This window comes from Lagenorhynchus albirostris, chromosome 16 (genome assembly GCF_949774975.1).
Source record: "Lagenorhynchus albirostris chromosome 16, mLagAlb1.1, whole genome shotgun sequence".
Taxonomy (NCBI): domain Eukaryota; kingdom Metazoa; phylum Chordata; class Mammalia; order Artiodactyla; family Delphinidae; genus Lagenorhynchus; species Lagenorhynchus albirostris.
In genome coordinates this window covers 22,803,763-22,830,187 of record NC_083110.1, presented here as the reverse complement: position 1 = coordinate 22,830,187, position 26,425 = coordinate 22,803,763, and the positions used below count along the sequence as shown (strand labels likewise).

Below are 26,425 nucleotides of genomic sequence, written 5' to 3'. Positions count from 1 at the left end.
ACCTATGTCAAAACTTAACAAATTATACACTTCAAATATGTACAATTTATTGTATATCAATTATACCTCAATAAAGTTGTTTTTAAAAAACTTTTTGGAACTGTAAAAAAAAAGAAAAGTTTGTATTGGAAAAGGAGAGTTAAAATGAACAATATTTTCCTCATCTATTTTTGTGCATGTTAGTTTTTACAGGGTACCTCTGAGTGAAAGAGTAAGAGATATAATTAGTAGTCACTTGACAAATCTTAACAAACATTTGGGGGCATATTTTCCAGAAAGTGAGAGAGTTAATGACTCCAATATCCAGGTAATACATCCTTTTGCAATTCCAGTGTTTTCCAATTCTCAAAGCTTATAACAAAATTACACGAGTACCCATTTGACTGACAGCTAATAGAAAAAAAATTTTTTAATGCTTTGATGAGAGATCATGATGTGATTTTTGGCATATTACTCAGAAGAGGTTCATAGAATCAAACAGCAGTACTATAGCAAAAAGTCACCTCTACTAGTTTATGTGATCACAGATTCTCAATGTTTACATTTATAAGAACAAAAATAGGTTATCTGAAGATAACAAACAGAAAAACTTGCAAATGTGACCAAGGAAAACATGTAAGATATTCATTAAGATTGAGAAAGAAGACAGGCACAGATGCACAGGAACCTTCTACATACTTAAGAGAATATTACAAGGTTTTCCCTGGAGTCCCAGTGGTTAGGACTCCGCCTTTCCAATGCAGTGGGTGTGTGGGTTTGATCCCTGGTCGGGGAACTAAGATCCTGCATGCCGCTGGGCGCGGCCAAAAGAAAAGAGAGAATATTACATATGATTTTACATTAATAAATTTGAAAATCTTGACAGATGCCCATGTGTTATTCTGGGAAAATGTTGGTATTTTACCAAAATTGACCCAAGGAAAACTAAAAGTCCAGAAAAGAGTAATAAAGATTTAAAAAATTAAAAATCCACTCGAGATTTTTTAAACTTAGGATGGAAAGTCAGAGATGGTTGTTGGAAGATGAATGGATGCTAGAGGCAATGGCAATCACATGTCTACTGTACGGACCCATGTACACACAGGGACCTAACATATGACAAGGGTTGCAGTTCAAGAAGCAGAGAAACTTGGCTACTCGATAAATAACATAGGCCAACTGGATACGCATTTGGAAAGAAATAAATTATATTCTCTACCACATGTCATTCACAAACATTTATTCCAGGTGAATTAAAGAAAGAAACATAAAGGACAATACTGTACAAGCAATCAAAAAAAACCAGGAAATAGATAAGTAACCTTGGGTAGAGAAGGTCTGCTGACCCAAGACACAAAATATAAAAGGCAAAAATCTGACAAAATAAACTCCAAAACAATTACGGATAAACTGGAAGAAAGAACTGGCTGTATATCTATCTATCTACCTACAAATGAAACAGACTGTATAAAATTTTTACACCTATTAGTTTAAAAGAGACAACCCAGTAGAAAAATAAGCAAACATATAAGAGAGCAAATCCAAATGGCCAATAAACCTATAAAAAGATGTTTCAACTCATTAGTAATTGGGAAAATCATATTAAAATAAAAACAGAAGACTCTTTCCTAATCAGATGGGCAAAAATTAAAAGACTGGTGACTTCAAATGTTGGAGTGGGAATGGGGAAATGTGTGTTTTCATAAACTATTGATGTTTTAATTCAGGGTGAGGTGGGCAGATGGTAGGAAAAGAAAGAATATACTAAGGGGAGGCGCAAAATGAAACTCAAAAGCCCCCATCATAGATAATCTATCAGAGTGATGCATAGGAAACACGTACTTCTTGTGGGTGTTGAGGGGAACCTCTTGAAAGAACACAGGGGTTTGAAAAGCGTTGAGTGTAAGAACCACAAGACCTTGTAGGAGGGTTTTCAAAGTAATCATGCTTTCCCCTCACCCCGCTCCCAACCCGCCCCAGCGAGGGCACACTTCCAGAAGGACTGACATCTCTCTCCCCATCACTGAAAATGTCAGAGAGGATTCCAGTACCCAGAGCTGGCACCGACATCCGCCTTTGAAATGAGCACGGGCTTGGAGTCAGACACTCTCTTGGCACATAGATCAATGGAACAGAATAGAGAGCCCAGAAATAAACCCATGCACTTATGGTCAATTAATCTTTGACAACGGAGGCAAGAATATACAACGGAGAAAAGACAGTCTCTTCAATAACAGTATGGAGGGTCCTCAAAAAACTAGAAAGAGAACTGTCATATGATCCAGCAATTCCACTCCGGTATATCCAGAAAAAAACGAAAACACTAATTCAAAAGATGCACCCCAATGTTCACAGCAGCACTATTTACAATAGCCAAGACATGGAAGCAACCCATTGCCCATCAGCAGACACACAGATAAAGAAGATGTGGTATTATATATGTGTGTGTGTGTGTGTATACACACACACACACAAATATTACTCAGCCTTAAAAAAAGAATGAAATTCTGCCATTTGCAGAAACAAGAATGGACCTAGAGAATATCATGCTTTGTGAAATAAGTCAGAGAAAGACAAATACTATAGGATATCACTTATATGTGGACTCTGAAAAATACAACCAACCAGTGAATACAACCAAAAAGAAGCGGACTCACAGATACAGAGAACAAGTTATTGGTTACCAGTGGGGAGAGGGAAGGGGGGATGGGTAATACAGGGGTAGGGAAGTAAAAGGTACAAACTATTAGGTGTAAAATAAGCTACAAGGATATACTGTACAACATGGAGAATATAGCTAATATTTTATAAGAACTATAAATGGAGTATTACCTTTAAAAATTGTGAATCACTATATTACATACCTGTAACATATACTGTACAGCAACTATACTTCAATAAAAAATAAGTAAATAAAATTAAACACATATGAGATTCTATTGCGAGCCACAAAAGTAGCGAGAAGTTTTTAAAAAGTGGACTAGGCGGCGCTGGCCAGGCATGATAAACAGTGAGCTCATTAATTGCTATTTGAGACTATCCAGTAGGACATTTCTGGAGGACAAACTGAAAACCTTTGTAACGGTTTACTTAGGAAATATTCCATTTAGGAAATAATCAGAGGTTGGCACTGCCATTCGCAGATTTAAGGGTGTCCACCCAGATAACTCCAAGCGCCTCAGCCCTGTCTTCCCCACCCCACCCCATCCACAGAGAAGGTGGGCAACGATTTCCTTCCACACGGGTCCCAGTCCACAGGCCCCGCAGCCCCACACTCGAGATGGAAGGGCAGGGCGGTGCAAGAGAGAGAAAGACAACTGAGTCTGGCTGGAACTGTAACATATGAAGCTGGAAACCGGGCTGATGGTGTCCCTACGCAGTGCCAGAGAAGGCCGCCTTAACCAGCAAGAGGGACAAGGAAGCTGCCCAGAGAGGCCAAGGAGAGGGTGAGGGTGTGTCATTCAGGTCCTCAGAGTGGCAGACACCACGATGGGATCAGATGTGCAAGAGATTTATTTGTGGAAACCCGTGAAGGATAAAGGAGGAGGTGGCAGAAGGCAGGAAGACCACGATGCGGGTCTGACGCCCGTGAAAGGAGAGAGGGAGCGAGAGCCCCACGCTGCAGGGTGGGTCTGGGGAACCCCCAGCCAGACCAATGGGGAGGCCCCGGGCAAGGCTGCCACGGGTAGAAACAGCGTGGCTAGTGGCTCGAGAGCCCTGCCGGCCTCAGTCATCGTCTGGGAGAGCCCGAGCGGGGAAAGGGCTGGAGACGGAGCGCGGCCTTGGTGTGTGTTGGATCAAAGCTGCAGTGGCTGGAGTTGTGCCATCTGCTCTTGCAGCGGGTTCTCCTGAGGGGGGATTGGAGTGGCGCACCCCCGGTGATGCTGCAGAGGACATCCAGGGCTCGCTGGACAGTATTCCAGTTTCCAGTCCTGGTCGTCCCAAGACCCTGCCGCACCTCCATCAGGGTCCCAGGAGATCCTTCTACTGATCATAGTTTTACAATCCCCTCATCCCTGGCAGAGAAGTGCTGAACCACCACACATACGGACACACGTGCACACTGGTGTATACACCACTGCACTCACATTCAGAAGCCACACAGAGCATGCCTGGACTCTGCTGTGCTGGGAAATAACCCCAGGAGGCCTCCCCTCCAAGGCTGGGGAGGTCACCAACCCTATGCGGTCGGAGCTCTGGGTTCCATTCTCACCACCCCCAGCTGACCTTGTAACTACAACCCAGAGGGTCTGATTCCCCTAATCCTGGAAGAGCTTAGAGAGAAGGCTCAGGTCAGCACTCTCTCTGCCTCACTCTCCCTACTGCCTCTTTACACGCCAATTTCTCAACACAAGTGTGTTCAAGCCTTCAGGGGCCTAAAGGGACCAAGGGGAGCCTGCAGGGATAAGAAAAGGAAATAGAGGTGGAGGACCACCCTCCTTCATAGCCCTTGAAATTCCATTTTGTTCCATTTCCCTGGATATAACAGTCCTTCACACTTTAGCGTGAATTAGTCTGTTATGTTGCCTTCTTCAAGAAGGGGCTCAGCACGTCAGCCGTGGGCATCCAGAGTGAGATGGTCAAACATAGTTGGGGATGTGAAGGAAGAAGAGAGACATCCAGGAAAATCCACCTTCTCTGAGAATCAGGTGCACTACGGGCAGGTGCTCTTGGCTCTCCCTGCCCTCCCACCCTTACTCTGAAGTAGCAGGGACCCCAGCTTGCATCAGTTCTGTAATACCTGACCCACGCTGAAGACATAGGCAGCCAAGCGCACTTCACATTTAGCCACTTTTAATGCTCAAAAGCTCTGTACAAAAAAAAAAAAAAAAAATCACAAATGAATCCTCACAACACCCCTGTGAGGTAGGTAGGCAAGTATTATTCTCCCATTTTACAGATAGGGAAACTGAGGCAGAGAGGTGATGTGACCAGCCAGTAGTCCCAGCACAGCTGAAAGTCAGGGCCAACCGTGAGAATGCAAAGGATCCCTCCCAGTTCAGCCCTGATCTCTGACCCCTCATCTAGACCTTGTCTGCAACAAAATTAACACTTTTTACTACATGCAAAAATAAAACCAAAAACAACAACAAATCTGGAAAGGTAGTGAACAGACATACAGTAGATTTGCAAAAGAATTCAGCCAAAATGGTCATAAATTTTCCAACACTAGGTAGATGTGAACAACTCTGGCCTCTTCCCCCTTTTCAAAACACCATGACCGGTGACACATCACCTGTTTCTCTGCACAAGTGCCGGTGTCCAACCAAGAGAGACCTCCCTGGCCCCAACGAGCCAGGCCAGGAGGACAGCGTCCACACCACTCAGCCCCTGTGCTTCGGGGGACACCAGCCCCAAGAGGGAGAGCCGCAGACTTAGCTCAACACCGCCTGCCTCTCCGAGCAACCCTCCCACTGTCTGCACAGAGCTGGTCCCGGCAGCTGCTAACTCAGCAGCACTTGGCCCCTTCTGCCCCCACTGGAAGGATGCTCAGCAATGATGGCCTGGAATCCACGTGCCCCCTCACGCCATCCTTGGCCCACTCTCACATGCCCCACTGCTCACTCAGGGCCACCCGGCAGTCTCCGGGGCTCCTGCCACAGCAGGTCGGGGCACAGGCCACTCTGGATGGCGGGGCAGGGAGGCAGTGCTTCCCTAGACCTCCCGCCCATGGTTCCAGAGAAATGGAGCTGGCCTCTTCCACAGGGCTGCATGCACCTTCTGGAAGCTCTTTCTTCCCCCGAGAGGGACTCCATTTCATTTTCAGCTCCCTGGAAACCTCCAAAGTCCTGCCAGCCCAGAGAAGGGGAGAGGGCAAAGGAAGGAGAGGCAGAGGCCCCTGCGGGACACACCGGGCATGTGGTTGTCCTTCAAGTCTCCAGGTTGAGACAAGGCATGAGAGGCAAGAAAACTGGGTAAAGCTGCCTTTAAGCTAACAAATCAGCCCGCACACAGTCCACTCCCCAGGGAGCCCGGGGCCCCCAGGGCGGTGCTCAGGCAGCGAAACGGGAGAAGCTGCGTGGGAGAGCCACGAGAGAGGGCAAGAGGGAAGCCAACGCTGGCCAGGGCCGCTCCGCCAGGGCCCGTCAGAGCCGCTTGGGGGAGAGGGGAGGGCGAAGCAGCGAGGGGCTTCGCTTGGCAACTTGGGGAGTGAGCTCCTTGCAGACGTGATGCCACACCGGCCTTCCTGCAGACCCTCCCCGCGCCTGCCATTCACAAAGTATCACTGTGCACCAACTGTCCTATAAAAACTCTTTCAGAAAAGGGGTCCCCACCCATGCCGGTCTCTCTGCTAAGCTGAGGAATCATTTCTCAGGGCCGCTGTCAGTGAGCAGCACCAGCACCCCCAGCCTGCGAGGGTAGGAGGTGGCCCCGTGGGAGGCGACGGTAGCAGGGTCAGGGGGAGCGCGTCCTACAGGACGTCCCCTGCAGAGGAGGGCTCAGGGCTGTGGCTCTGCTCCTGCCACCGGCAGCGCAGCCTCGAGAAGGGCTGGTCCTCCACGCTCTCAAGCTCGGGGAAGCCCAGCTGGTTGAGGATCTCGTAGATGCCGGCCTTTGCTGCCACCTGGGGAGGACAGCAGAGATGGGGGCAGAGCTCCAGGGAAGGGGGGTAATCATTCAGGTCCCCCATCCCCCTCTGTCACACCATCCTCCCCTCACTGGGCTCCACAGATACAGGCGAGTCTGGGGCCCAGCACTGCCTCCCCCCAGCTCAGTGACCTGCACAAGTTTGCGTCTCGATTACTATTAACTGCTCTGTGCTTCCACTCCCTTATAATAGGACTGCACAGTGTGGAGGGCGGCACTGCACAGAAAGCGCCCGGCAGGTAGTGAACAAGCGGAGAGCAGCACGGGAGGCCAAGCACGCCCCACGCCTGCGTAGCCCCGACGCTCCCATGGGGACCTCGGGAGCAGAGGCCAGCTGCTCCCGGTATTACAGCCAGGCCCTCAGGGCGCGCTGGGGAAGGCAGCGTGGGTGCAGCAGCCAGCAGGGGCCCTTTGGCCGTGAGTTCCAGCTGTGGCAGGCAGGCCCACCAAGGGCCTCAGCTCAGGCGGGTTAACTGGGGCCTCCCTGGACACTCTCCACACAGCCCTATGACCCAGACCCTGGCACTAGACTCAAACCACTCAACGACCAGCCTCCTTCTCTCCCCACCGCCCCGGGGGATGGAGAGGATGCAGGCTCCACTCCAAACAGAGGCCCCTGCCCTCTGTTCATCCCGAGGCTGGAACCCACGCTAGGGGCTGGACCAGCAGTTCTCGCCCTCCTTGATGTCCCCAAACACCCACTACCCAGGTTCAGCCAGCGAGCTCCCCAGCCCCTGGTCCCCCTGATTTCAGCTCTCTGAGCAGAACCCAAGCAGAAGTGTCCTAGGTCCCCCACCACCTTCACCTCCACCTCCAAGAGGAAGCTGAGCCCAAGGCCTGCTCAAGAGGGTAGCCCCAAGGTGGCCTTGGTGTGACCCATGCCCTATCAGGACCACCCGGAAGCCTCACCTTCAGCAGAAACGCCCGGCAGCCACCACTCCCGCCACCAGGCCCCGTGGTGGCCTCCCTGCCTCTGTTCCCTCACAGCTCTGACCCCACGTGCACACAGACCTAAGCCCCCCTACCCTTCCTATACCCAGCACAGCCTCCCATCCTCCTGCACACCTGCCCCACGGGAGCTAATTCCAGCCCTGAGTCCAGATTAGAACTGCCAGGACAGTCTGGTGAGGTCAGTAGGGGCCAGTGTCCCGGCGGAGAGGTAATTACAGGCCCCTCTGCCAAGGAGGGAAGGAGGCCTTTCTCCTGCCCTAGAGGTGCCGAGGCAGCGGCTCTTCCTCTAAAAGCAGCCGAGCTGGGGGAAGAAACAGGAAGAGGCAAGCAGAGAGGGAGGGTGGAGGCGGCAAGAGAGGGCAGCTTAGGCCAGACATGGTGGGCTTTGGCGCCAAACAACCTGCTCTAACGCTGACCGTGAACACGGCACCTAACCTCTCTGCGCTCAGTCTCCTCCTCTGTAGAATGGGAGCATACAGTCGCCACGTAAGGCAGACCCGCTCACACGAGCTCTGGCAGATGGCACTGTATGCATCTCACGGAATCCCCACCACAGCCTCCTGAGGTGGTGCTGACGTTGTAACGCCAAGGACAGCAGCTCAGAGGGGCTAACTAACTTGTCCGAGGTCACGGTTGCAAGGCAGCAGGGGCCGAGCCACAGCGGGAAGCCAGAAGGGCACAACAGTGGGCAGGCGTGTAGCACCCAGGTGACACTGGCCTGGGGGACGCAGGCAGGGAGCAGGGGCTCAGCCCAGCACCCGCCCTGCTGTGTCCCCAGGCGCCTCGTCTCCTCCCTCCCCCGCCTCACCCATCCACTCACTGCCTGCTGAGCGCGGAGGCCGTGCTGGGAACCCAGAGCTGAACGAGACACGATCTCAGGCACAGGGAAGCGTCCTGTACAGTGAGATGAGAACTCTGCCCGCTCAACCCTGCCTGCCTGTCCCTGGGCCCGGGGAAGACGCACAGGGCGGTCCCGGCCCCCGCCCCCGCCCTCACCTCCCGCATCCAGGTGCTGAAGGGCCTCTGCCAGGAGCCGGCCTTCTCCAGGTGGAGGTACGCGTTGAAGAGCACCAGGCAGACGTAGCGTTCCAGGTACTGCAGGCTCCGCAGCTGCAGCCTCCGGGCCTCCCGCTCTGACTTGGCCGCTTTCGCCTAGAGGACGGACGGCACGGGGCGGGAGTCAGAGTGGGTGCTCACCCCCAGCCGGGGACACTCCACACACGCTCTACACACATACACCCGACTCACACACTCACAGACTCTCACAATCGTACACACCACACACACACCTCACTCACACACCACATGCCCTCGGTCACACACACCCCACACACAACACAGTCACATACACACACACACACTGCATACACACACTCCACACTCACACACAAACCATACACACACACACCAACATACTTACACACATACAGACACACTCCCACACAACACACACACTCTCCAAGGCTGGGGACAGACACAGAAAGACCACAGAAGCAGGGTCAGCAACAGGGACGGGAGCTCAGGGAGGGACAGGCTGGGATGGAGGGTGGGGCATCGGTCTTTTGAACGGCAATCCTGAGCACCTTCTAGGAGAACAGGCCATGCTAGGGAGGGAAGGAACAGCCGAGTGACTAAAGGTAGCTTCCCAGAGAGCACAGGATGCAGCTGGGCCTTGAGGGCCTGCGTGGACTCGGATAAAGACAGTGAACACCAGACGGGGCGGCCAGAGGTGAGGATGGTGCCCAGCAGGTAGGGGGACCGGGAAGGGGCTGGCCTGGCTGGAACAAGGGTGTGAAGGGACAAGACGGGAACTGGGTTGGCCCCCAACTGTGGAAGCCACCCTGGCGCCAAGAAGTCTACCCTCTAAGCCAGCTTCCCAACCCTGGCGTGCAGATGCCTGGGCCCCACCCCAGACCAATCAGACGGGAACCTCCAGGGGGTGGGCCTGGGCACAGGGACAGTGAAAAGTCCCCGGGGCCATTCTAGGGAGCCAGGGTTGAGCTCTGTGGCTTTCGCACCGGGGAGCCACTGAAGCTTTGAGAATAGGAGGGACCTGTTAACGGAAGACTCGCGGGAGACTAACGCTCAGAAGGAAGAGGCCTTACATGGGGTCCCCTCCAGGTCCTCCTCCATGTCGGGCCCAGTGGGAAGGCGGGGGGACAAGGCCCAGGACACACAGAGCCAGCTCTCCCCCTGCCGGGTGGCTGCCACCATATCTGAGCGTGCTCCTCCAACCCACCGCAGAGGGACCGTCACCCTAGCGGGGAGCCCGGGGGACTGAACGCCACACCTCACCTTGCACTTGCACCCTCCCCCTGCTCCCCCACACCACCCCCACCCTGGCCTCCAGCCAGAGCCCACGGCAGCTCTCTCTGCTCCAAGAAGAGGATGTGGCATAGCGGCCATACCTTCAGGCAGCGGGAACACCCAGGGGAGGGACAGCCAGCACCCGGGCCTCTGGGAACCAGGAAGGGCAGTCTCCCAACAACTGGGCCACAGCTGGAAGCCCTCCCACGTAGGCACACGTCAGCCTACACGAGTCTCCTCCAGGCCGCTTCAGGAAGGCTCCTGGGTAGGCCCCCGCCCCAGACACGACACGACCCACAGCCCTAAGAACCGCGAGCTGGAGCGGGCTTGCTTGTGGGACCTGGAGTCCCGCACCTCCCACTTCTGCCTCGGGTGACTCAGCCTCTGAGGCCTCTGCCGTCTTTGCCCCCAGGGTCGTGGGAGTGGGCGGTTGGCCCACCACCCCGTCCAGAAGGAGCTCTGGAACCTTGGGGACAGCGAACAGGGCCCAGCTGGGGTAAGGGGACCACAGCCAGCGCCCTGACTCCCTGGGAGACAAGACTGGGCTCTGGTCCCAGCTCTGCCATTTAAACTCTCAGCCCCACGTTGCTGGAGGTCACATCGCTCAGTAAAGTATGGCATGAGGAAGCACCTATAAACCCTGGGGGGCCACAGGGGTCCAGCCATTCACAGAACGGGGGCCACAGCCATGGCACAAAGGTGGGGCACACACAGGCCCTGCCCGCAGACACTCGTGGTCTGGGGGAGACAGGGGACAACTGCCAAGCACCCAGTGCAGCCGGACCACGGGATCGAGGCAAGGCAGGTAGTGGACGAGGGAGGGCCTCCAAGACGAGGAGGATTTGAGGTGCCCTGAGAGGGGGAGGAAAGGGTCAAAGAGTGAGGCAGAGGGGGAGGGGCTAGTAGCAGCAGGGGGCCCAGAGCCAGGCAAGCCCTGACCCTACAGACAAAGGGGCCAGCGAGGGCTTCTAGATGTGAGGGTAGGAATGGCCCCAAGGCCACGGGTGCGGGAAGTTGACTGGGGCCGGTAGGGGCAGGACGTCTACTGTTTTAAGGATGGCTCAACCAACCAACTGCTGAAAGAAAAGCAGTTTTGCTTAGAAATTAGGCAGTGGACCAAAAAAAAAAAAAGAAGATTTTACCTAAATACAAACTGCGGCCAATACAGCATGACTCTGCCTGTCTCTAAGGGTGACTATTTCATGCCGCGCGGCGCTGGGCATTCACCACCCGATCCCTTACGCTGCTCCCCAGTCTCCATCCAAAGGCTGGGAGCCTAGTTAAACACATTTTCTTAGAAAGAAGGAAAGGAATTCACCCACAGTGCCCCCAGGCAGAGTCATTTTAAACTACTTTCAAGAGCTCAGAAGTAACTTCCTGTCGGGTGTGAAGAGGCCTCAGCTCGGGACTTGGCCCCGGGCGCAGAGCCGCGGCGGCTCTATCCTCTTGGTGCCCCTGCTCCAGAGGGGACAGAAGCCTGCTGCCCCCAGAGATTCCAGCAAGGATTCTGAGGAACACCTTGGGTGGAGAGGTCAAGTGATTCCTTCCGAGACCCTACTGGCAAGGTAGGGTGGAATTATCTCTAAATTCAGACCACTGGGTCAAGTTGACGCCGGACACCCACCGGAAGGTTCTGTGGGCACTTCCTGCCCGACCGCAGTCTGTGATTTGAGACAATGACCCATCTTCCTAGCAAAGCCCTGGTTTCCTTAAAGTCACCCCAGGTTGGCACTGTCTGGGGAAGAGGACAGGCCAGCCACCTCCAGTAGATAAAAATAGTGGAGCTGTTTTTAGATGGCCTGGCAGGCCAGGCTGTCATTAGCTGTGGTGGAGCGGACAGGGCTTCCTTGTCCACTGGGGGCTAAGCGCTAAAACAGACGGGGCCCAGGGAAAGTGGCCAGGGCCCTGGGTTCGTCAGGTCTCTCAAGCCTCCAGTCTGCCCAGCATCAACGCGGGCCCCGAGGTGCGCTGCTCCTTGCTGGGCCACTTGGGAGAGGCCCGTGGAGGCAGGGCTGGAAAGCCTCCCCGGGCGTGCCCAGGCCCCCTGCATGCAGGTGCCAGGCTGAGCACAACACACGCAGATCTGATGAGGAGATTCTAATATGCCCTCCAGCAAACCCATGAAGCAAGAGGGACACTTCATGGTGCAGATGGGGCTCAGCAAGGTCACAGAGCTCCAAGCTGGGACATGAACTCCAAAACCCCAGCTCTCCTAACACCCTAGGCCTTTCCACCACAGTCAAGTTCAAGTGCTCCCTGCCTCACTCTTGCTTCTGTACCTTTACCCTCTCTCTTCCTCCTGCCTGGAATGCCCTCCCCTCCGCCGGGGCTGGCCGCGTTCAGCTGTCCCTCCAGGCCCTGGACAAGCCACTGCCCTCCCGAGGCTCTGAAGCATCCAGCCCCACCGCGCACTTCCCAGCCTCCTCTGCTCTGCACCAGTTCACTAACTACTGCACTACATTCCATCGTGAGGGCTTCTAATTGCTTCTCCAAGGCATGACTGGCCTCCTCAAGACAGCGATACGCCGGGGCGGCAGGCACCAGATTACAGCCAGCTTTCCATCTCCGCCTCCCTCCCGCCGCCCTGAGCGTCTGACTAGGACCCAGCGTGCAGAGGGTGCTCAGCTGGTCAACGGGCACTCACTCCCTGGGTCGTGTCGCCCTTTCAGTGTCATACTCTCAGTAGACCCTACTGGCAAGGTAGGGTGGAATTATCCAGCAAGTGTCATCTAGGACCGAGCTTCCAGATTCCCTGGGGACCCCCACGTGTGCACCCGTGCCAGGGGCTCCGGACTCAGACGTGCAACCACTGCTCAAGAGCTCCGCGTGGACAAGGTTCGGGCTCCTCAAATTCCACAGCACACTCCACACGGGCCTCGGGACCGCTCCCCAAACCTGCCCTGCCCACAAGCTCGCCATCTCACAGGCGACTCCTGCTGCTAAGGCCCAAACCGACATCCCTCCTCCACTTCTCCCTTTCTCAGCCCCACATCCAGCCAATCAGGGAATCCTGTCAACTCTATGTCAACACACCCCCAGAAGCTGCCCCCTCTCACGCCCCAGTCAAGCCACCTCATCTCAGTGACGGCATCTGACTGGCCTCCCTGCCACCGCCCTCAACCCCGCCCCTGCTGTCTATTCCCCGTGCGGCACCAGAGTGACCCTGTGGGAACCTGCGGTCATTACTGGAACCTCCCTGCTGCCCTCTCCCCACCCGCTCCCCAGGAACAAGCATGGCCTGGCGACCACCGCCCTCCAGCTGAGGCGGGGTCCAGACTGGGCGGGCGGCCCAAAGCCCTCAAAGATGGTCAGTTTCTAAGGGGCACGGTCCCAGAGCTCAGACGCCACCCTTCTTCTCAAAATTGAACGCCACCCCTCTCCTTGGGGGCTTTGCCTGAGTCCCTGCAGACTCCATCCTCAGGCCTGCGTGGGCTTGAAGGGCCTCACGCCCAAGGATGCTTTCCACGCCTAGTCCCCAGAAGGGAGAAAGAGGCCCTTGCCCCAGAGGCGGGTAACTGATTTTCCAAAGATGTCATATTTTGATCAGCACTTTCAAAGCATGAAGGGGCTAAACCTGGCACCATGTGCTTCTCTGATGTTCGTCCAACAAACACCGGTCACCCTTAGACCAGGCTCTGGGATTCAGTGCTGACCAGACACGGTCCTGGCCTCAGGATCCCACTGTCCCTACACATAACCAAGGTAGTCAGCCTGGTGTCCCGGCCGCCGTACACCCCACTCCCACCTCACCGGTACCCAGGCAGGTGCTCACCGCCACCCCTCAAGGCAGGTGGGGCAGCAGTAGTGACCCCGGGTGACAGATGGAAAAGCAGAGGCCCAGGCAGGTCAAAGTGATTTGCCCAAGGTTGTGCCAGAAGTTACTAGCAGAGCCTGGGCTAGAACCAGGGTTTCCGACCCCCTCCCAGGGCGCTTCTGGTTGCTGGAGAAGAGCGCCCTCTCCTGGAGACCAACGATGTGGACAAAGAACCAACAGATACCGAGGTGGTAGAGGGGGCGGCCTTCCTATTTAATCACACAATGACTTACGCAACTGTCCGCTTTCCATCCGCTCACAGGCAGACATCTGTGAAGCCCTACTTGTGCCAGGCAGGGTCTGAGTCAGGGTTTCAGGGATGAGCCCTTGTACGTGCAACAGAGATGAGCAGCAGAAAGAGGCACCTTTAGTGACAACCACGAACTTGACAATGACAGCAATGAGCACAGAGGCAGGGTCTCAGGAGACGGAGAGGGTGCGGGGGGGAGGGGGGAGGCAGGGAGACGGTGGGGTTGAGATCTGAACCCCTCCCAAACCACTGAAAATCCCAAGCCTGATGGCGCACATTCAGAAACCACGCCTGGCACCCTGTCAGTGTTCCCCTGATGGATGCCGTTGCACAAACCAGCACAGTCCCCCTGGAGGGTGGAAGTGGTTCCAGCTCAGCCGTCTGATGGGAACGAAGGGAAAGCAAGGGAGGTCTCAACTACTGAGAACATGAGCCTACTCACACACTCTCACACTCTCCCACTCACACTTACACACACTCACATTTACACACATAGACCCACACCCACACACTCCATCTGAATGAAAGCTGCTCACCAATCCACTGGCTCTATTTTGGCCTGGTGTGAAAAAGCCTTGGGAAGCAACCCTTTCCTTCTATCATATTTTACGTGACAGCTCACAGCATTCCAGGGTTGCTCTAATTGCAGGGCCTGAGACACTTTACCTACCAGGATGAGGTCTCCAGGGAACAACTTTGGCCATGCCGGAGTCTTAGAGAGACAGAGAGAGACCCCACTTGGGGCTCAGGGCCAGAGCTCTCTCTCCCTACATTTCTCTTAAGAAATAATCTTCGGGACTTCCCTGGTGGTGCAGTGGTTAAGAATCTACCTCCCAATGCAGGGGACACGTGTTCAATCCCTGGACCGGGAAGATCCCACATGCCGCAGAGCAACTAAGCCCGTGCGCCACAACTACTGAGCCTGTGCTCTAGAGCCCGCGAGCCACAACTACTGAGACTGTGTGCCACAACTACTGAAGCCCGCGCACCTAGAGCCCGTGCTCCACAACAAGAGAAGCCACCACGGTGAGAAGCCCGCGCACTGCAATAGAGAGTAGCCCCCGCTCACCGCAACTAGAGAAAGCCCCTGCACAGCAACGAAGACCCAACGCAGCCAAAAATAAATAAATAAATAAATTTATTTTAAAAAAAGAAATAATCTTCGCCCTTGCGGTGCTGAGCTGGATCTCTCTGACCTCTTAGCAACTCTGCACCAACCCAGGGCAGTGCAACCAGGAAGGGCTGGTGGCTTCCTTGCCAGCCCTTTTTTTTCTGCCACAAGAGAACTGTCCCCTGGGTCATGGCCATCACAGTGAAGGAAAGGAATGCAGGCCAAGGAGTTGGGAGACTGGTGCTAACCCTGCCTCCAGCTGGTCACAAAACTTCATTAGGCCTCAGTGTCTTCCTCAGGAAAATGGGTCTAATAAAACACACCCTCACCTCCTCACCAGCTGCTCTGAGGATCAGAGGAAAGAGAGGGAAGTTCTTAGAAAACTCAAAAAGCACGGCTCAAAGTTAAAGCATCACAGGCTATAAAATAAATCTCAATTTGGGACCAAAGGACGTTCTACTTCTCTCCGTGTGGTACCTTCACCTCAGATTTTCCTCAAACTCCTCTGAAGGGACAGACAGGAGACACATCAGACTGTCTCAAACACAGAACTAACACAGAATTAATGTCACTAGCCAAGGCTAAGGAAAAATGCCCTTGGCATTAATGACTCTAACAGGACTTCCTTCAGGAGCCCTGACCTTGGTTTCTGTCACAAATATTTTCCCTTTCCAGGCCCAGCTAGAAACACACTCATTCACCCGATGGTGTCACCCCTGTGGGCTGGGGGCCCCCTGGATTCTCCTCAGTCAGGGGCCCAGTCTTCTCACCTCTATTCCAAACTCATGGAGTGGCTTAGTTCAAAGGATTTTCTCTTTCTTTTTTCCTATTGAGGCATTTTTAAAAATACCCTGAGCACTGTGGCCCCCTCACACACATGGGGTGATGAGGCCCTGAGCCAAACTCACTGCCTCTATAGGAATGGAGGAGGCATCACGGGCTGCAGCCCCCAGAGGCCAGGCAGCCTGAGACAGGCCTCGGCAAAGAGAGGCGTCCAGACTGCTACACCGGGGAAGGTCTGTCTCCACGGAAAATGTGTGTGCAGGTTTGGCCCCATGCCCTTCTACAGCCAGGACCCGAGTGTGGGATGTCTTCTTGTCCTCTGGGCTCCTCCCCTTACTTAGGCGGGGAATACAAGGACAAGGACCATGGCCTTATGCTTTCCCCCAGTGGGGCTGCAGATGGGCAAGGGAGGTGAAACTGCCCCCTCTTCCTTGGGCGGCAGTGTGGCACAGCGGAGAGGGTCTGATCTGGGAGTCGGGGGCTGGAGTCGTGCTCTCCTCCTGCCATCATCTACCAGCTGTGTGCCCTCGGACAAGCCCAGGGCCTCCCTTCCTCAAATGGAGGCAACGTTACAAGCTGACTTGGTCAGGCACAGGCACACAGGGAGGACCGAGCCAGACTGTGGATGTGAAAATGTACAGTCAGCCTGGCGTGGGCACCTCCCAGGCTGGTTCTGAGCCTGGCGTGGACACCACCCAGGCCCCATGTGTCCTTGGCCCCCTGGCCTCCCGTGACTCCCAGCCTCCCCTCATGAGCCCCTCCCTCTGCCCTCTCCCGGCCCACCCCCACCCAGTCACCCCCAGACCCTCATCACAGACTCCAGTGCCATCCGAGTCTGGAGGAACATTAGGGCTTACTGAGTACCTCCACTTGGCTATAGAGAAGTGTCTCCCAAACCTCCCCTGGGGACGGGTAAATCCAAGGGCCTGCCTTCCTGCCCTCACTGCATCTCGGGGACGGCTCTTTCTGGAAGTACAGCAGTTAATTAATGCAGAGGGAACGAGACAGCCGGTGTATCAGCATTTTGCAAACCCCCAAGGAAATAAGGAATCCAGGGGATGACCACCAGCAGCTGCCAGGTCACAGCAGAGGCCACAGGACCTTCCAGGCCCCCGCGGCAGCACACGGCGCCACCCGCGACTGTGCCGGCCAAACACCAAGCCAAGTCCGATCAAGCCTCTGCTCTACCCATTTACAGGAAGCACGGGAACTACAACACAGGCTCAACTAAACCCACAGGTGCAATCGGCAAGCTCCAGACTGTGGGACGCCCGGGAAGATAACCTGGTTACCTCGTCACGTTCACTTCAGGGGAGGAAAGGAGGAGAAATGTTCTAGATTCATTGAGACTTAAGGGCCTCATGAGCCAAATGCCACCCGTGGATCTTGTCTGGGTCCTGCTCCAACTGCAGAAATACATTGTGAGATCAGTAAGAAAATCTAACACTGACTAGGTATTGGAGGATGAGAAATCACTGTTGTTTTAGGTGTGATAATGGCGTTATGATGGTCTTTTTTTTTTTTTTGGCCACGCCGCAGCTTGCGGGATCTTAGTTTCCCAACCAGGGATCGAACCCGTGACCCCTGCAGTGGAAGCACAGCGTCCTAACCCCTGGACCACCAGGGAAGTCCCTATGATGGTCTTTTTTTAAAAGATCCCTTCTTTGATGGATATGCTGAAATATTTATAGAGGAAGTAATATGAGGTCTGGGACTTGTTTCAAAATAATCCAGTTGGGATAGTGGGTGGCACTTGTAGGGCTTCAGATGAAATAAGACTGGCCCTGATTCCTGAAGCTGGGAGGTGGCCACACAAGGGTCTGTGAAAATTATTCTCCCTACTTTGAATTGTTCTGTTTGAAATTTCCCAAAATAATTTGAAAAATTAAGTTCCTATTTTTCAACTCAGTCAATAATCCTACTTCTAAGAATCAGCCTCAGAAACAAGCCACAAGGATGGAGAGCAGCATGTGCTGTGAGGCTCACGGTACCATCACCGGCCCAGAGAACAACAGGAAGTGATCTCACGGGCCACCTCCACAGGAAGAGCAGGCGATGCCGCAGTACATCCACTCAACCAGGTATTATGCCGACATTACACAGGATGATGTAGAGGCTCTTCAACAGACAGGCTGAAGGGTCCACGAGCTCAAACCATGTATTAATGAGCCTCTCCTCATTCTACTAGAATCTAAGCTCAGTGAAGCTTCACTCACTGCTCCATCCCCAGACACAGGACAGGCGCTCAGTAAGCATGGGCTGACGGAGCACATGTTTAAGTGGAAGAACGTCATCCAGGTGAATGAGCAGGCCAGCTTGTGTACACAGCGCGATCACCCCTGTGAGAGGAAGTGAGCGCACAGGCACAAAGACCAGAAAGAGAAGGCAAAACTGAAACCGTCCCTGGGAGGCTGGGTAATGGGCTAATATCATTTCCAAAACCACAAACAAGCTACAAAGAGTCCTCATCGCTGTTGTGTGACTTCGCCGTGCAGACAGATACTTACACACACCCTGAGCCCTCCTTTCTGCTCCACGACAGAGCAGCAACCCCCACATTCTCCCGCTCTTCTCCACCAAGGGCCCTGAAATAGGTTTACTGCTGGCAGAAGTGCACTCGCCAGGTTCCAGGAGCCGTTTTCTTAATTGCTTGTGATTAAGGTGTAAGCTGACTGCTGGACCTGGCGGGGCCAGGGAAGGGAAATGCACTGTTTGGGGGATCTGGGGTGCAGGGAAGGAAGCTGAGGAGCGCGTGCTGCTGACAGTCTCAGAACCCCAAGGCTGTGGGATCCTGGGAGGAAACCTTCTGATGGGCAGAATGTGGACAGGACCTGGAATGTTCCCAGGCAAATGGAGCCCATGTAGGCGATACACCCCCAACCTGAGCCTGGGCTCAGGTCCATTTCCATTCAGAGGTCCTGGGTGTCCAACCAGGCGAACGAGTCACTGCACATGCAGCACCTGGCCTGCTCTGAGCAGACAACTGCAGGCTCCACCGGAGAGCACCCAGGGGCTTCCGGCTTGAAACCAGAGGGCAGGGGTCTAAATAAACAGCCAGGTACCAGGGGTGAGACATGGCTGCCAATTTCCAGAGGAGTCAGTCCATCAGAGGGAAAGGGTAGAGGAAGCAGCTGCCTCTGGAGCCTCAGCAAGCCCACCACAGCCCACCAGGGCAACGTGGGCTGAGACCTGGGGTCAAGGGCATCGTGGTCAGGGGAGGGGCTCGGGGCTGGGAGTGAGGATCTTTGCCTCTCATCCCTGATCTGCCATCAACTCACGTGGGGCCCTGGGCAGTCCGCTCTCCTGCTCATCTGTAAACAGAGAGGTCACATGCTCTCTACGTCCCCTTGGCACTAAAATCTGACAGTCTGTTCAGGGGGTTTGCAGCTAGGAAGAACATCACAGGACACTGTGCCCTACAATGATCCTTGGGACCTCCCATTTTCGAACATTTACTGTGTCCTTCGCACACACAGCCCTGCGAGGAAGCACCATTAATCCAGCCTGTAGGCGCGGGGACAAAGGTAGTCAGAGAGGATGAAGATGGCCCTGTAGGAACCCAGCGCCTTCCAGCGCCCACATCCTCGTTCCTTCCACCAGTCAACCCAGGACAATCTAACCTGCTTCCTTCCCATCCACACGGGGATTGACGGTCATAATTAAGTCCATTCCAGGGTCCACACACACACACCTAGCTGGCCAGATGCCCCTTCAAATCTGGAGGCAGCTGGGACAGCTCAGATCACCCTGACCTCAGGCAGGACAGGGGCTCTGGGTCCAGTCAGGCCGGGGCGAGTGCAGGGTGACCCTGAAGGAGGCATTCTGCCTTTCTGACTAAAGTAAACAGTGGCCTCGTCGCAATTCCCAAATCTAGGTCTATGACCAGTCTCACAACTCCGCAGGAATTTAGAAATATAAATCTTTTCAAGGACTGTCCTCTATTCTGAGAACACCCACCCTACTTTTCTGGTACTAAAATATCCTTTCTTTTCTAAAATGCCAACCATGTTAGATGGTAGTTGGGTTTTTTTAATTTTTGCTTCTTTATTTCCTTCCTTCCTTTAAAATGAACACATTTAACAAGGCTACATGTTGGCAACCCTTGAAAGATCCTTCCCTTTGTTAACACTGGTCTGTGAAACCTGGGCTAGGAATACGGTCTTTGGATTCTTTCTTTGTTCTCTAACAGCACCTCCAGGCTGGAAGGCGTCTATGATTAGTGTCCTTATAAGAAGAAATACCAGAGAGCCCCCTCCCTCCCTTCCCTTCTCTCCGTACACACAAAACACACACACACACACACACACACACACACACACAGAGGCCATGTGAGGACACAGTGAGAAGGCGGCTGTATATAAGCCAGGATGAGAGCCCTCACTAGAAACTCAATCAGCCAGAACCTTGATCTTGGACTTGCCAACCTCCAGAACTGTGAGAAAATAAATTTCTGTTGGTTAAGCCACGCAGTCTGTGGTGGTCTGGTATGCCAGCCCAAGCTGACTAACACACTTGTGATACCCTCTCTCCCTCCCTAGGTTTCTGTCTCCCCGTGACAGGGTAACACTGTATGAGGCCAATATTACCCTGATGCCAAACCAAACACATCATAAGAAAAGAACTCTACAGATCAATAGCTTTTATGAATTTGATGCAAAAATCCTCCAAAAACCAAACATAGCAACAGGTAAAGAAGATCGTACACCAAGACCAAGTAGGATTTATCCCAGGGATGCAAGCTTGGTTTAATTTCCAAAAATCAATTCCAACAATATACTATACCAATAGAATAAAGGGCAAAAACCAGAGAACCATCTCAATGGATAGAGAAAAAGCATTTGACAATATTTAACATCTCTTCATTAAAAAACACAATAAACCAAGAATGGAAGAGAACTTCCTCAAAGGATATCTGTGACAAACCCACAGCTGATATCACACTTAACGGTGAGAGACTGAAAGCTTTCCTCTTAAGATCAGGAACAAGACAAAGATGTCTGCTCTTGCCACTTCTAGTCGACATTGTACAGGAAGATTTTGCCAGGGCAATCAGACAAGAAAATCAAATAAAAGACATGCATATTGGAAAGAAAAAAATAAAATATCTCTACTTGCAGATGACATGACCTTGTATACAGAAAATTCTAAGGAATTCACTAAAAAAGTAAAAGTATTAGAACTAATAAACGAGTTCTACAAGGTTGCAAGATAGAAGACCCACATACAAATATCAGTTGTATTTCTATACAGCAGCAATGAATAAACTAAAAAAATAAAACTAAGAAATCAATTCCATTTATAATAGCATAAAAATAACAAAATACTTAGGAATACATTTAACAAAACAAGTACAAAACTTACACTCCAGAAACTACAAAACATCATGTAAGAAATTAAAGAAGACCAATATAAATGGAAACATACCTCATTTCTTCATGGATCAGAAGAGTGACTATTGCTAAGATGGCAATCCCTGGGACCTCCCTGGTGGCAGAGTGGTTAAGAACCCTCCTGCCAATGCAGGGGACATGGGTTCGAGCCCTGGTCCGGGAAGATCCCACATGCCGCAGAGCAACTAAGCCCATGCGCCACAACTACTGAGCCTGAGCTCTAGAGCCCACAAGCCACAACTACTGAAGACTGCATGCCACAACTACTGAAGCCCGCATGCCTAGAGCCCGTGCTCCACAACAAGAGAAGCCACTGCAATGAGAAGCCCACGCACCACAGCGAGGAGTGGCCCCCGCTCGCCGCAACTAGAGCAAGCACCTGCGCAGCAACGAAGACCCAATGCAGCCAAAAATAAATTAATTATTATTTTTTAAAAAATGGCAATCCCCAAACTGATTCCCTGCCTCTTCATAGCTGACTCTGACAGCAAGAGCGCCCCGCACACTCTCCCCTCCCTCTTGGATCTGCTTGACCCCCACTCAGGGACCTTAGGGACCCCCATCCACTCCACTCTCTGCCAGGGCACCCAGACACGACCTCCTAGAGGGGCAGAGAGATGCACAGTCTCCCATGCAGGGAGCGAGGACTCCAGGCCCCATTTCACCCACAGAAGTTCTCAGTGACCAGCTAAGAAGCCACAGAATCATCTGGGCTACAGCTATAATGGATGGCTAAAATCAAAAAGGACAACCACCAGGGACTTCCCTGGCGGTCCAGTGGTTAGGACTCTGCACTTTCACTGCCGAGGGTGTGGGTTCAATCCCTGGTCAGGGACCTAAGATCCCACAAGCCACGCAGCCTGGCCAAAAAAATAAATAAAATTTTTTAAAAAGGACAATCACCAGTGTTAGCGAGGATGTGGAGAAATTGGAATCTTCACACACTGCTGATGGGAATATAAAATGGTGCGGCCACTTTGGAAAACAGTCTGGCAGTTCCCCAAAAGATTAAACCTAAAGTTATAATATGACCCAGCAATTCCACTCCTGTGTATATTGAAAACACTTCCACACAAATACTTATACATGAATGCTCATAGCAGCTCTATATTCATAATAGCGAGAAAACGGAAACAACCCAATGTCCGTCAACTGATGAAGAGATAAGCAAAATGTGATATATCCACACAACAGAATAGTATTCAGTCATAAAAAGGAGTGAAATACTGATACACGCTACAACGTGGATAAACCTCAAAAATACTATGCTAAGTGGAAGAAGCCAGTCACAAAGGTCCAAATATTGTATAATGCCATTTATATGAAACGTCCAAAATAGGCGAATCCCCAGAGACCGGAAGTAGGTCGGCGGTTGCCCAGGGCTTGGGGAGGGGGAGATGGGGAACGACTACTAGTGGGTACAAGAGGTTTCTTTTTGGGATGATGAAAATGTTCTAAAGTTGACGTGGTAACGATGGTTACACAACTCTGTGAATATACTAAACACCATTGCCTTGCACACTTTAAATAAGTGACTTGTGTGGTGTGTGAGTTACATCTCAATAAAGCTGCTATAAAAGGAGCGAGCAAGAGGGCCAGACACTCCAGCGGCAGAACCCGCAGTGTGGGCCCTGCCCAGGGGCACCAGCATCATGTAGGAGCTTGCTAGACGCCCAGACCTACAGAATCAAAAGCCGGGGGGTGGGCCCAGCAATATGCATTTTAACAAGTCCTCCAGGTGATCCTGAACCTCACTAAAGTTGGGGACCCCTGCTTAGAGTACGTGGTACTTAACCTTGACTGTACTTTGGAATCACCTAAGTTACTTTAAGGAAAACTCCATGCCCCGGCCCCCATAACAGACCAACTAAATCAGACTCTCTGCGGATGCAGCTCAGGCACGGGCCTGTTTTAAAGCTCCGAGATGAATCGACTGCGCAGCCAGGGTGAGAAGAACTGGATCAGAGGGTGTCTCAGGCCCCCCTCCTCTTCAGCTCTTTTGAGAGTTTGACCCCAGCTCGCTGGTGCCACCTGGTGGCCACACTGGGGAATGACTTTACATCTTGCTTCTGCCCCGGACCCTTATCCCTCCATCACCAACACCAGGAAGCCCAGGAATGGGGCTCAGGGATTCCCCTCCTCCCACTGCAGAGGTTAGCACCATCCTAGCCTTTGGAACGGAGATGAGGGGGCTGGCCTGGCGGGGAGGGGGCGAGAGTCCTCTGCTGGCTCTGCTTCCATTAAAACACCCCACACCCCAAAGGCAGCCAGAGCATCTACTGCTGAACATAGCCCCAACCACACCACCCTTCCCTCCCGCTGCCAGCAGAGCACAGCTAACTCACCCACCCAGCCTCATCTCTGACAACTTCCAACACAACTGTGTTCGCGGGCACCGAAGCACCTTCACTGCTTCTGAACTCGCTTCGCACCTTTCAGCCTCCTGGCCTTCGCCCAGGCGTTCCCTCCCGCCTGAAGTGCCTTCGCCTGGCTCTCATTACCTCGGGATTGTTCAAGGCCAGCTCTGTGGGACCTCTCCTCTCTTCCCAAGGCTCACGTCCCCATGATGCTCCCTGCTGCACCCTCGGTGTGCCCCACAGTGAACATCCATGGGCTGCAGAGCTCAGAGGAGGGGAGAGCCTATCACCTTTGGCGGGGGCGGTCCCTAAATTGCCTAAAGGCAGTGAAGAGCTAGCAGGGCCGGAAGGAAGGGGCTGTGGAGAAGGGGACTCTGACAGAGTGTTGTCAGTGTGGGGAGAGGGCCTATGGGTGCTCTGAAGCAGGGCTAGGCATCCTTTTTCAACCACTTGGGTCTCCAGCTACAGAGAGAAATGGAAGCGTCAGTTCTCCGCCCTCTCAGGGTGTCCTGAAAGGAGGAGCTCAGGCTCTCAGTTCACTGCTGCCACCTGGTGGCAGAATACGAGACCACCATGAGTGACACCCACAGGCAACTTCCAAAGGGGATATACAATGGAGCTGCTGGCCCTGGGGAAAATGAGCCCATCTTCCAAAGCTCAGCAAAGTCCATTTTCTGAAACTCCTTAACCCCTTCCCCACCCCAAATTCGGCGGCCCTTCCAAGTGACCTCTGACCTTGGGCACAGCCTGACCCCAGATGGCCTGTCTCTAGCCCAACACCCTTTTTCCCAACCATGGTCTGATCGATGACCCTAAGCGAAGGTTGGCCTGGATCAGCCATTCACACGTGCCAGATGCAGGCTGCGCGTGGGGCTGGCTTGGAGCTGCCTCTTCCCTGCAGGGGCCACAGGCAGAAGCTGACCTTGGGGACTGCTGCCCACAGCAGAGAGCACAAGGTCGGCACCCAGAGGGGTGCTCCCTCACTTCAGGCTCAGTCTCCTCGGCTCCCCCCACAGCTGCTCCCTCCCACTCCAGCACCCTCTTCTTCTCCGGCAGCCAAGCAAGTTCACTGGGCCAGAGAAGAACAAGAACAGGTCAGCGTGCTCCACACAGAGGCCAGAGGCCACAGAGTCTGATGCCCAGAGCGGCCCGGCGGGTTACATGGCCGCACCAGCTGGGCCCCATGTGACAGAGCACGGGGAACCACAGCCGACTGGAGGGCACATTTTTTCTAGATAGGCTAAAACTCTGAATGTTTATATGAAATCTGGACTTCTTTAGAAAACTTTCGGTTTGTAATATTGAATGCCCAGTCCCTCAGGCAGCATCAGCTGTGAAAACACTGAACGGCTTCCCCGCCGGATATTAAACAGCCACTCTCCAGGACCCATCTACCAACCTGCCTCTTGCCCAGGGTCCCCAGGGCCCAGAAACCGGAGAGTGAATGCCTGGCACCACAGGGATCTAGGACAGGGTGCTCCTCTGACCCGTCACATCCTTGACGGGTCCCAGAGCCGCAGCAGCTGCTAAATACCCTGAACCTCACCCCCGCACACACCCCACCGAGCGCTCTAGAGCGCAGCCGGGACGAGCCGGGGCTGGCCGTACTTCCATGTCAGGGATCACCTCCGCTTCCAGAAGGTAAAGAGGTGACCGAGAGCCCCTGTGGGTCCCGTGGGGCCCCCAGCCCTCACACCCATGGTGGCCGCCTCCTGGGCTGTGCACGTGGGGACGGCACCTGGGCCAGGGCCGAGGCTCACCTGGCGGTAGGTGCAGATGATGATCTCCCGCAGGTGGTAGTGCATGGGCGTCATGGTCTCACTGACCGTGTCCAGGGCCGCGTCCACCTCCTTCTTCACGCGGTGCCCATCAGGCAGCAGCTGCACCACCTTCATCACCACCTGGGACCAGAGGAGGGGAATAAGCAGAGAGAAGACCAAGGTGGGGGGGGCCCTCTAGCCCCGGCAACAGGTTCACCCACACCAAGGGCCGCACTGGCCTCAAGGCCCAGGCCCTGACCACTCCTTGCTTCTCAGATGGGGGCGGGGAACAAGGGCATTCCTCCGTATCTCTGAGGCCAGAGCTCCAGAGGTGCTTATTTTTTAAGCAGCAGGAACCTTGCTTCAAACGAAGCCTTATCCAGGACTCTAACCCATAAAACAGATAGCTGTCATGTAACTGGGGCTGGCGGGGCGAGGCGGGGATACAGGACAGGCCTAAGCTGGGGCCTCGCTGGCTCTCCCTCCACCCGGCAGCAGCCCCCAGACGCCTCGGAAACACCCAGCTCTGGGGAACCCAGTGTGGACACCGCTCATCTGAAGTAAGCCCCCCTTTACTTGGGGAAACTGAGGCCCGTTAAGATCACTCCACAGGGCAGGGCTTCTCCCCACAGTCACCCTCCCGACCACGCCCCTGCGGACCCCCCTCTGGATGTGCCTACCCTGCAACCCCTGCGCCAGCACCAACCCAAGCCTCCAGCACCTCCCACCCCCACTGCAGCAGGCCCCCCTTCTCCTCGCTGGTAGCCAGAGAGGCCATAGGAAAGTGTAAGTGTGAGCACGTCCTGTTTGTGTAATTCCTGGACTTCAGTCTCTTCCTGGCTCCCTTGCACTCAACATAAAAACCAAAAGCTTCCCCACGTCTACAAGGTCCCCCAGTGCCTGACCCCACCTGCCTCCCAGCCTCCCTCATAACCCACCCCCCCAGGGCTCCAACGCCTTCCTGGAGCCCCCTCAGTCACCCCAACAGCCCACTCGGTCCTGTCACAGCCCCGAAGTCGACCTCCACCTACTCATCCATCCCATCCGTGTCCCCACTTGTTCACATCTGCTCCCCACCAGACAAGAACCTCCCTAATCCCCAAGAGCAATAGCTTCTCCACCTAGGAGGTGCCCC

General features: G+C 53.7%; 1 protein-coding gene across 4 annotated transcripts in view; it reads right to left on the bottom strand.

Moving 5' to 3' along the window:
• Positions 1–4,756: 4,756 nt before the first annotated feature.
• PALD1 (phosphatase domain containing paladin 1) overlaps positions 4,757–26,425 on the bottom strand; it is an 83,955-nt gene continuing 62,286 nt past the window's right edge. For all 4 annotated transcript variants that reach the window (XM_060126315.1, XM_060126313.1, XM_060126317.1 and 1 more), the window contains 3 exons: positions 25,291–25,431; positions 8,515–8,670; positions 4,757–6,544 (listed from right to left, as the gene is read on the bottom strand). In XM_060126315.1, coding sequence (XP_059982298.1) covers positions 6,392–6,544; positions 8,515–8,670; positions 25,291–25,431 — 450 coding nt within the window. In that variant the 3' untranslated portion in view covers positions 4,757–6,391. The remainder of the gene's footprint in view (positions 6,545–8,514; positions 8,671–25,290; positions 25,432–26,425) is intronic.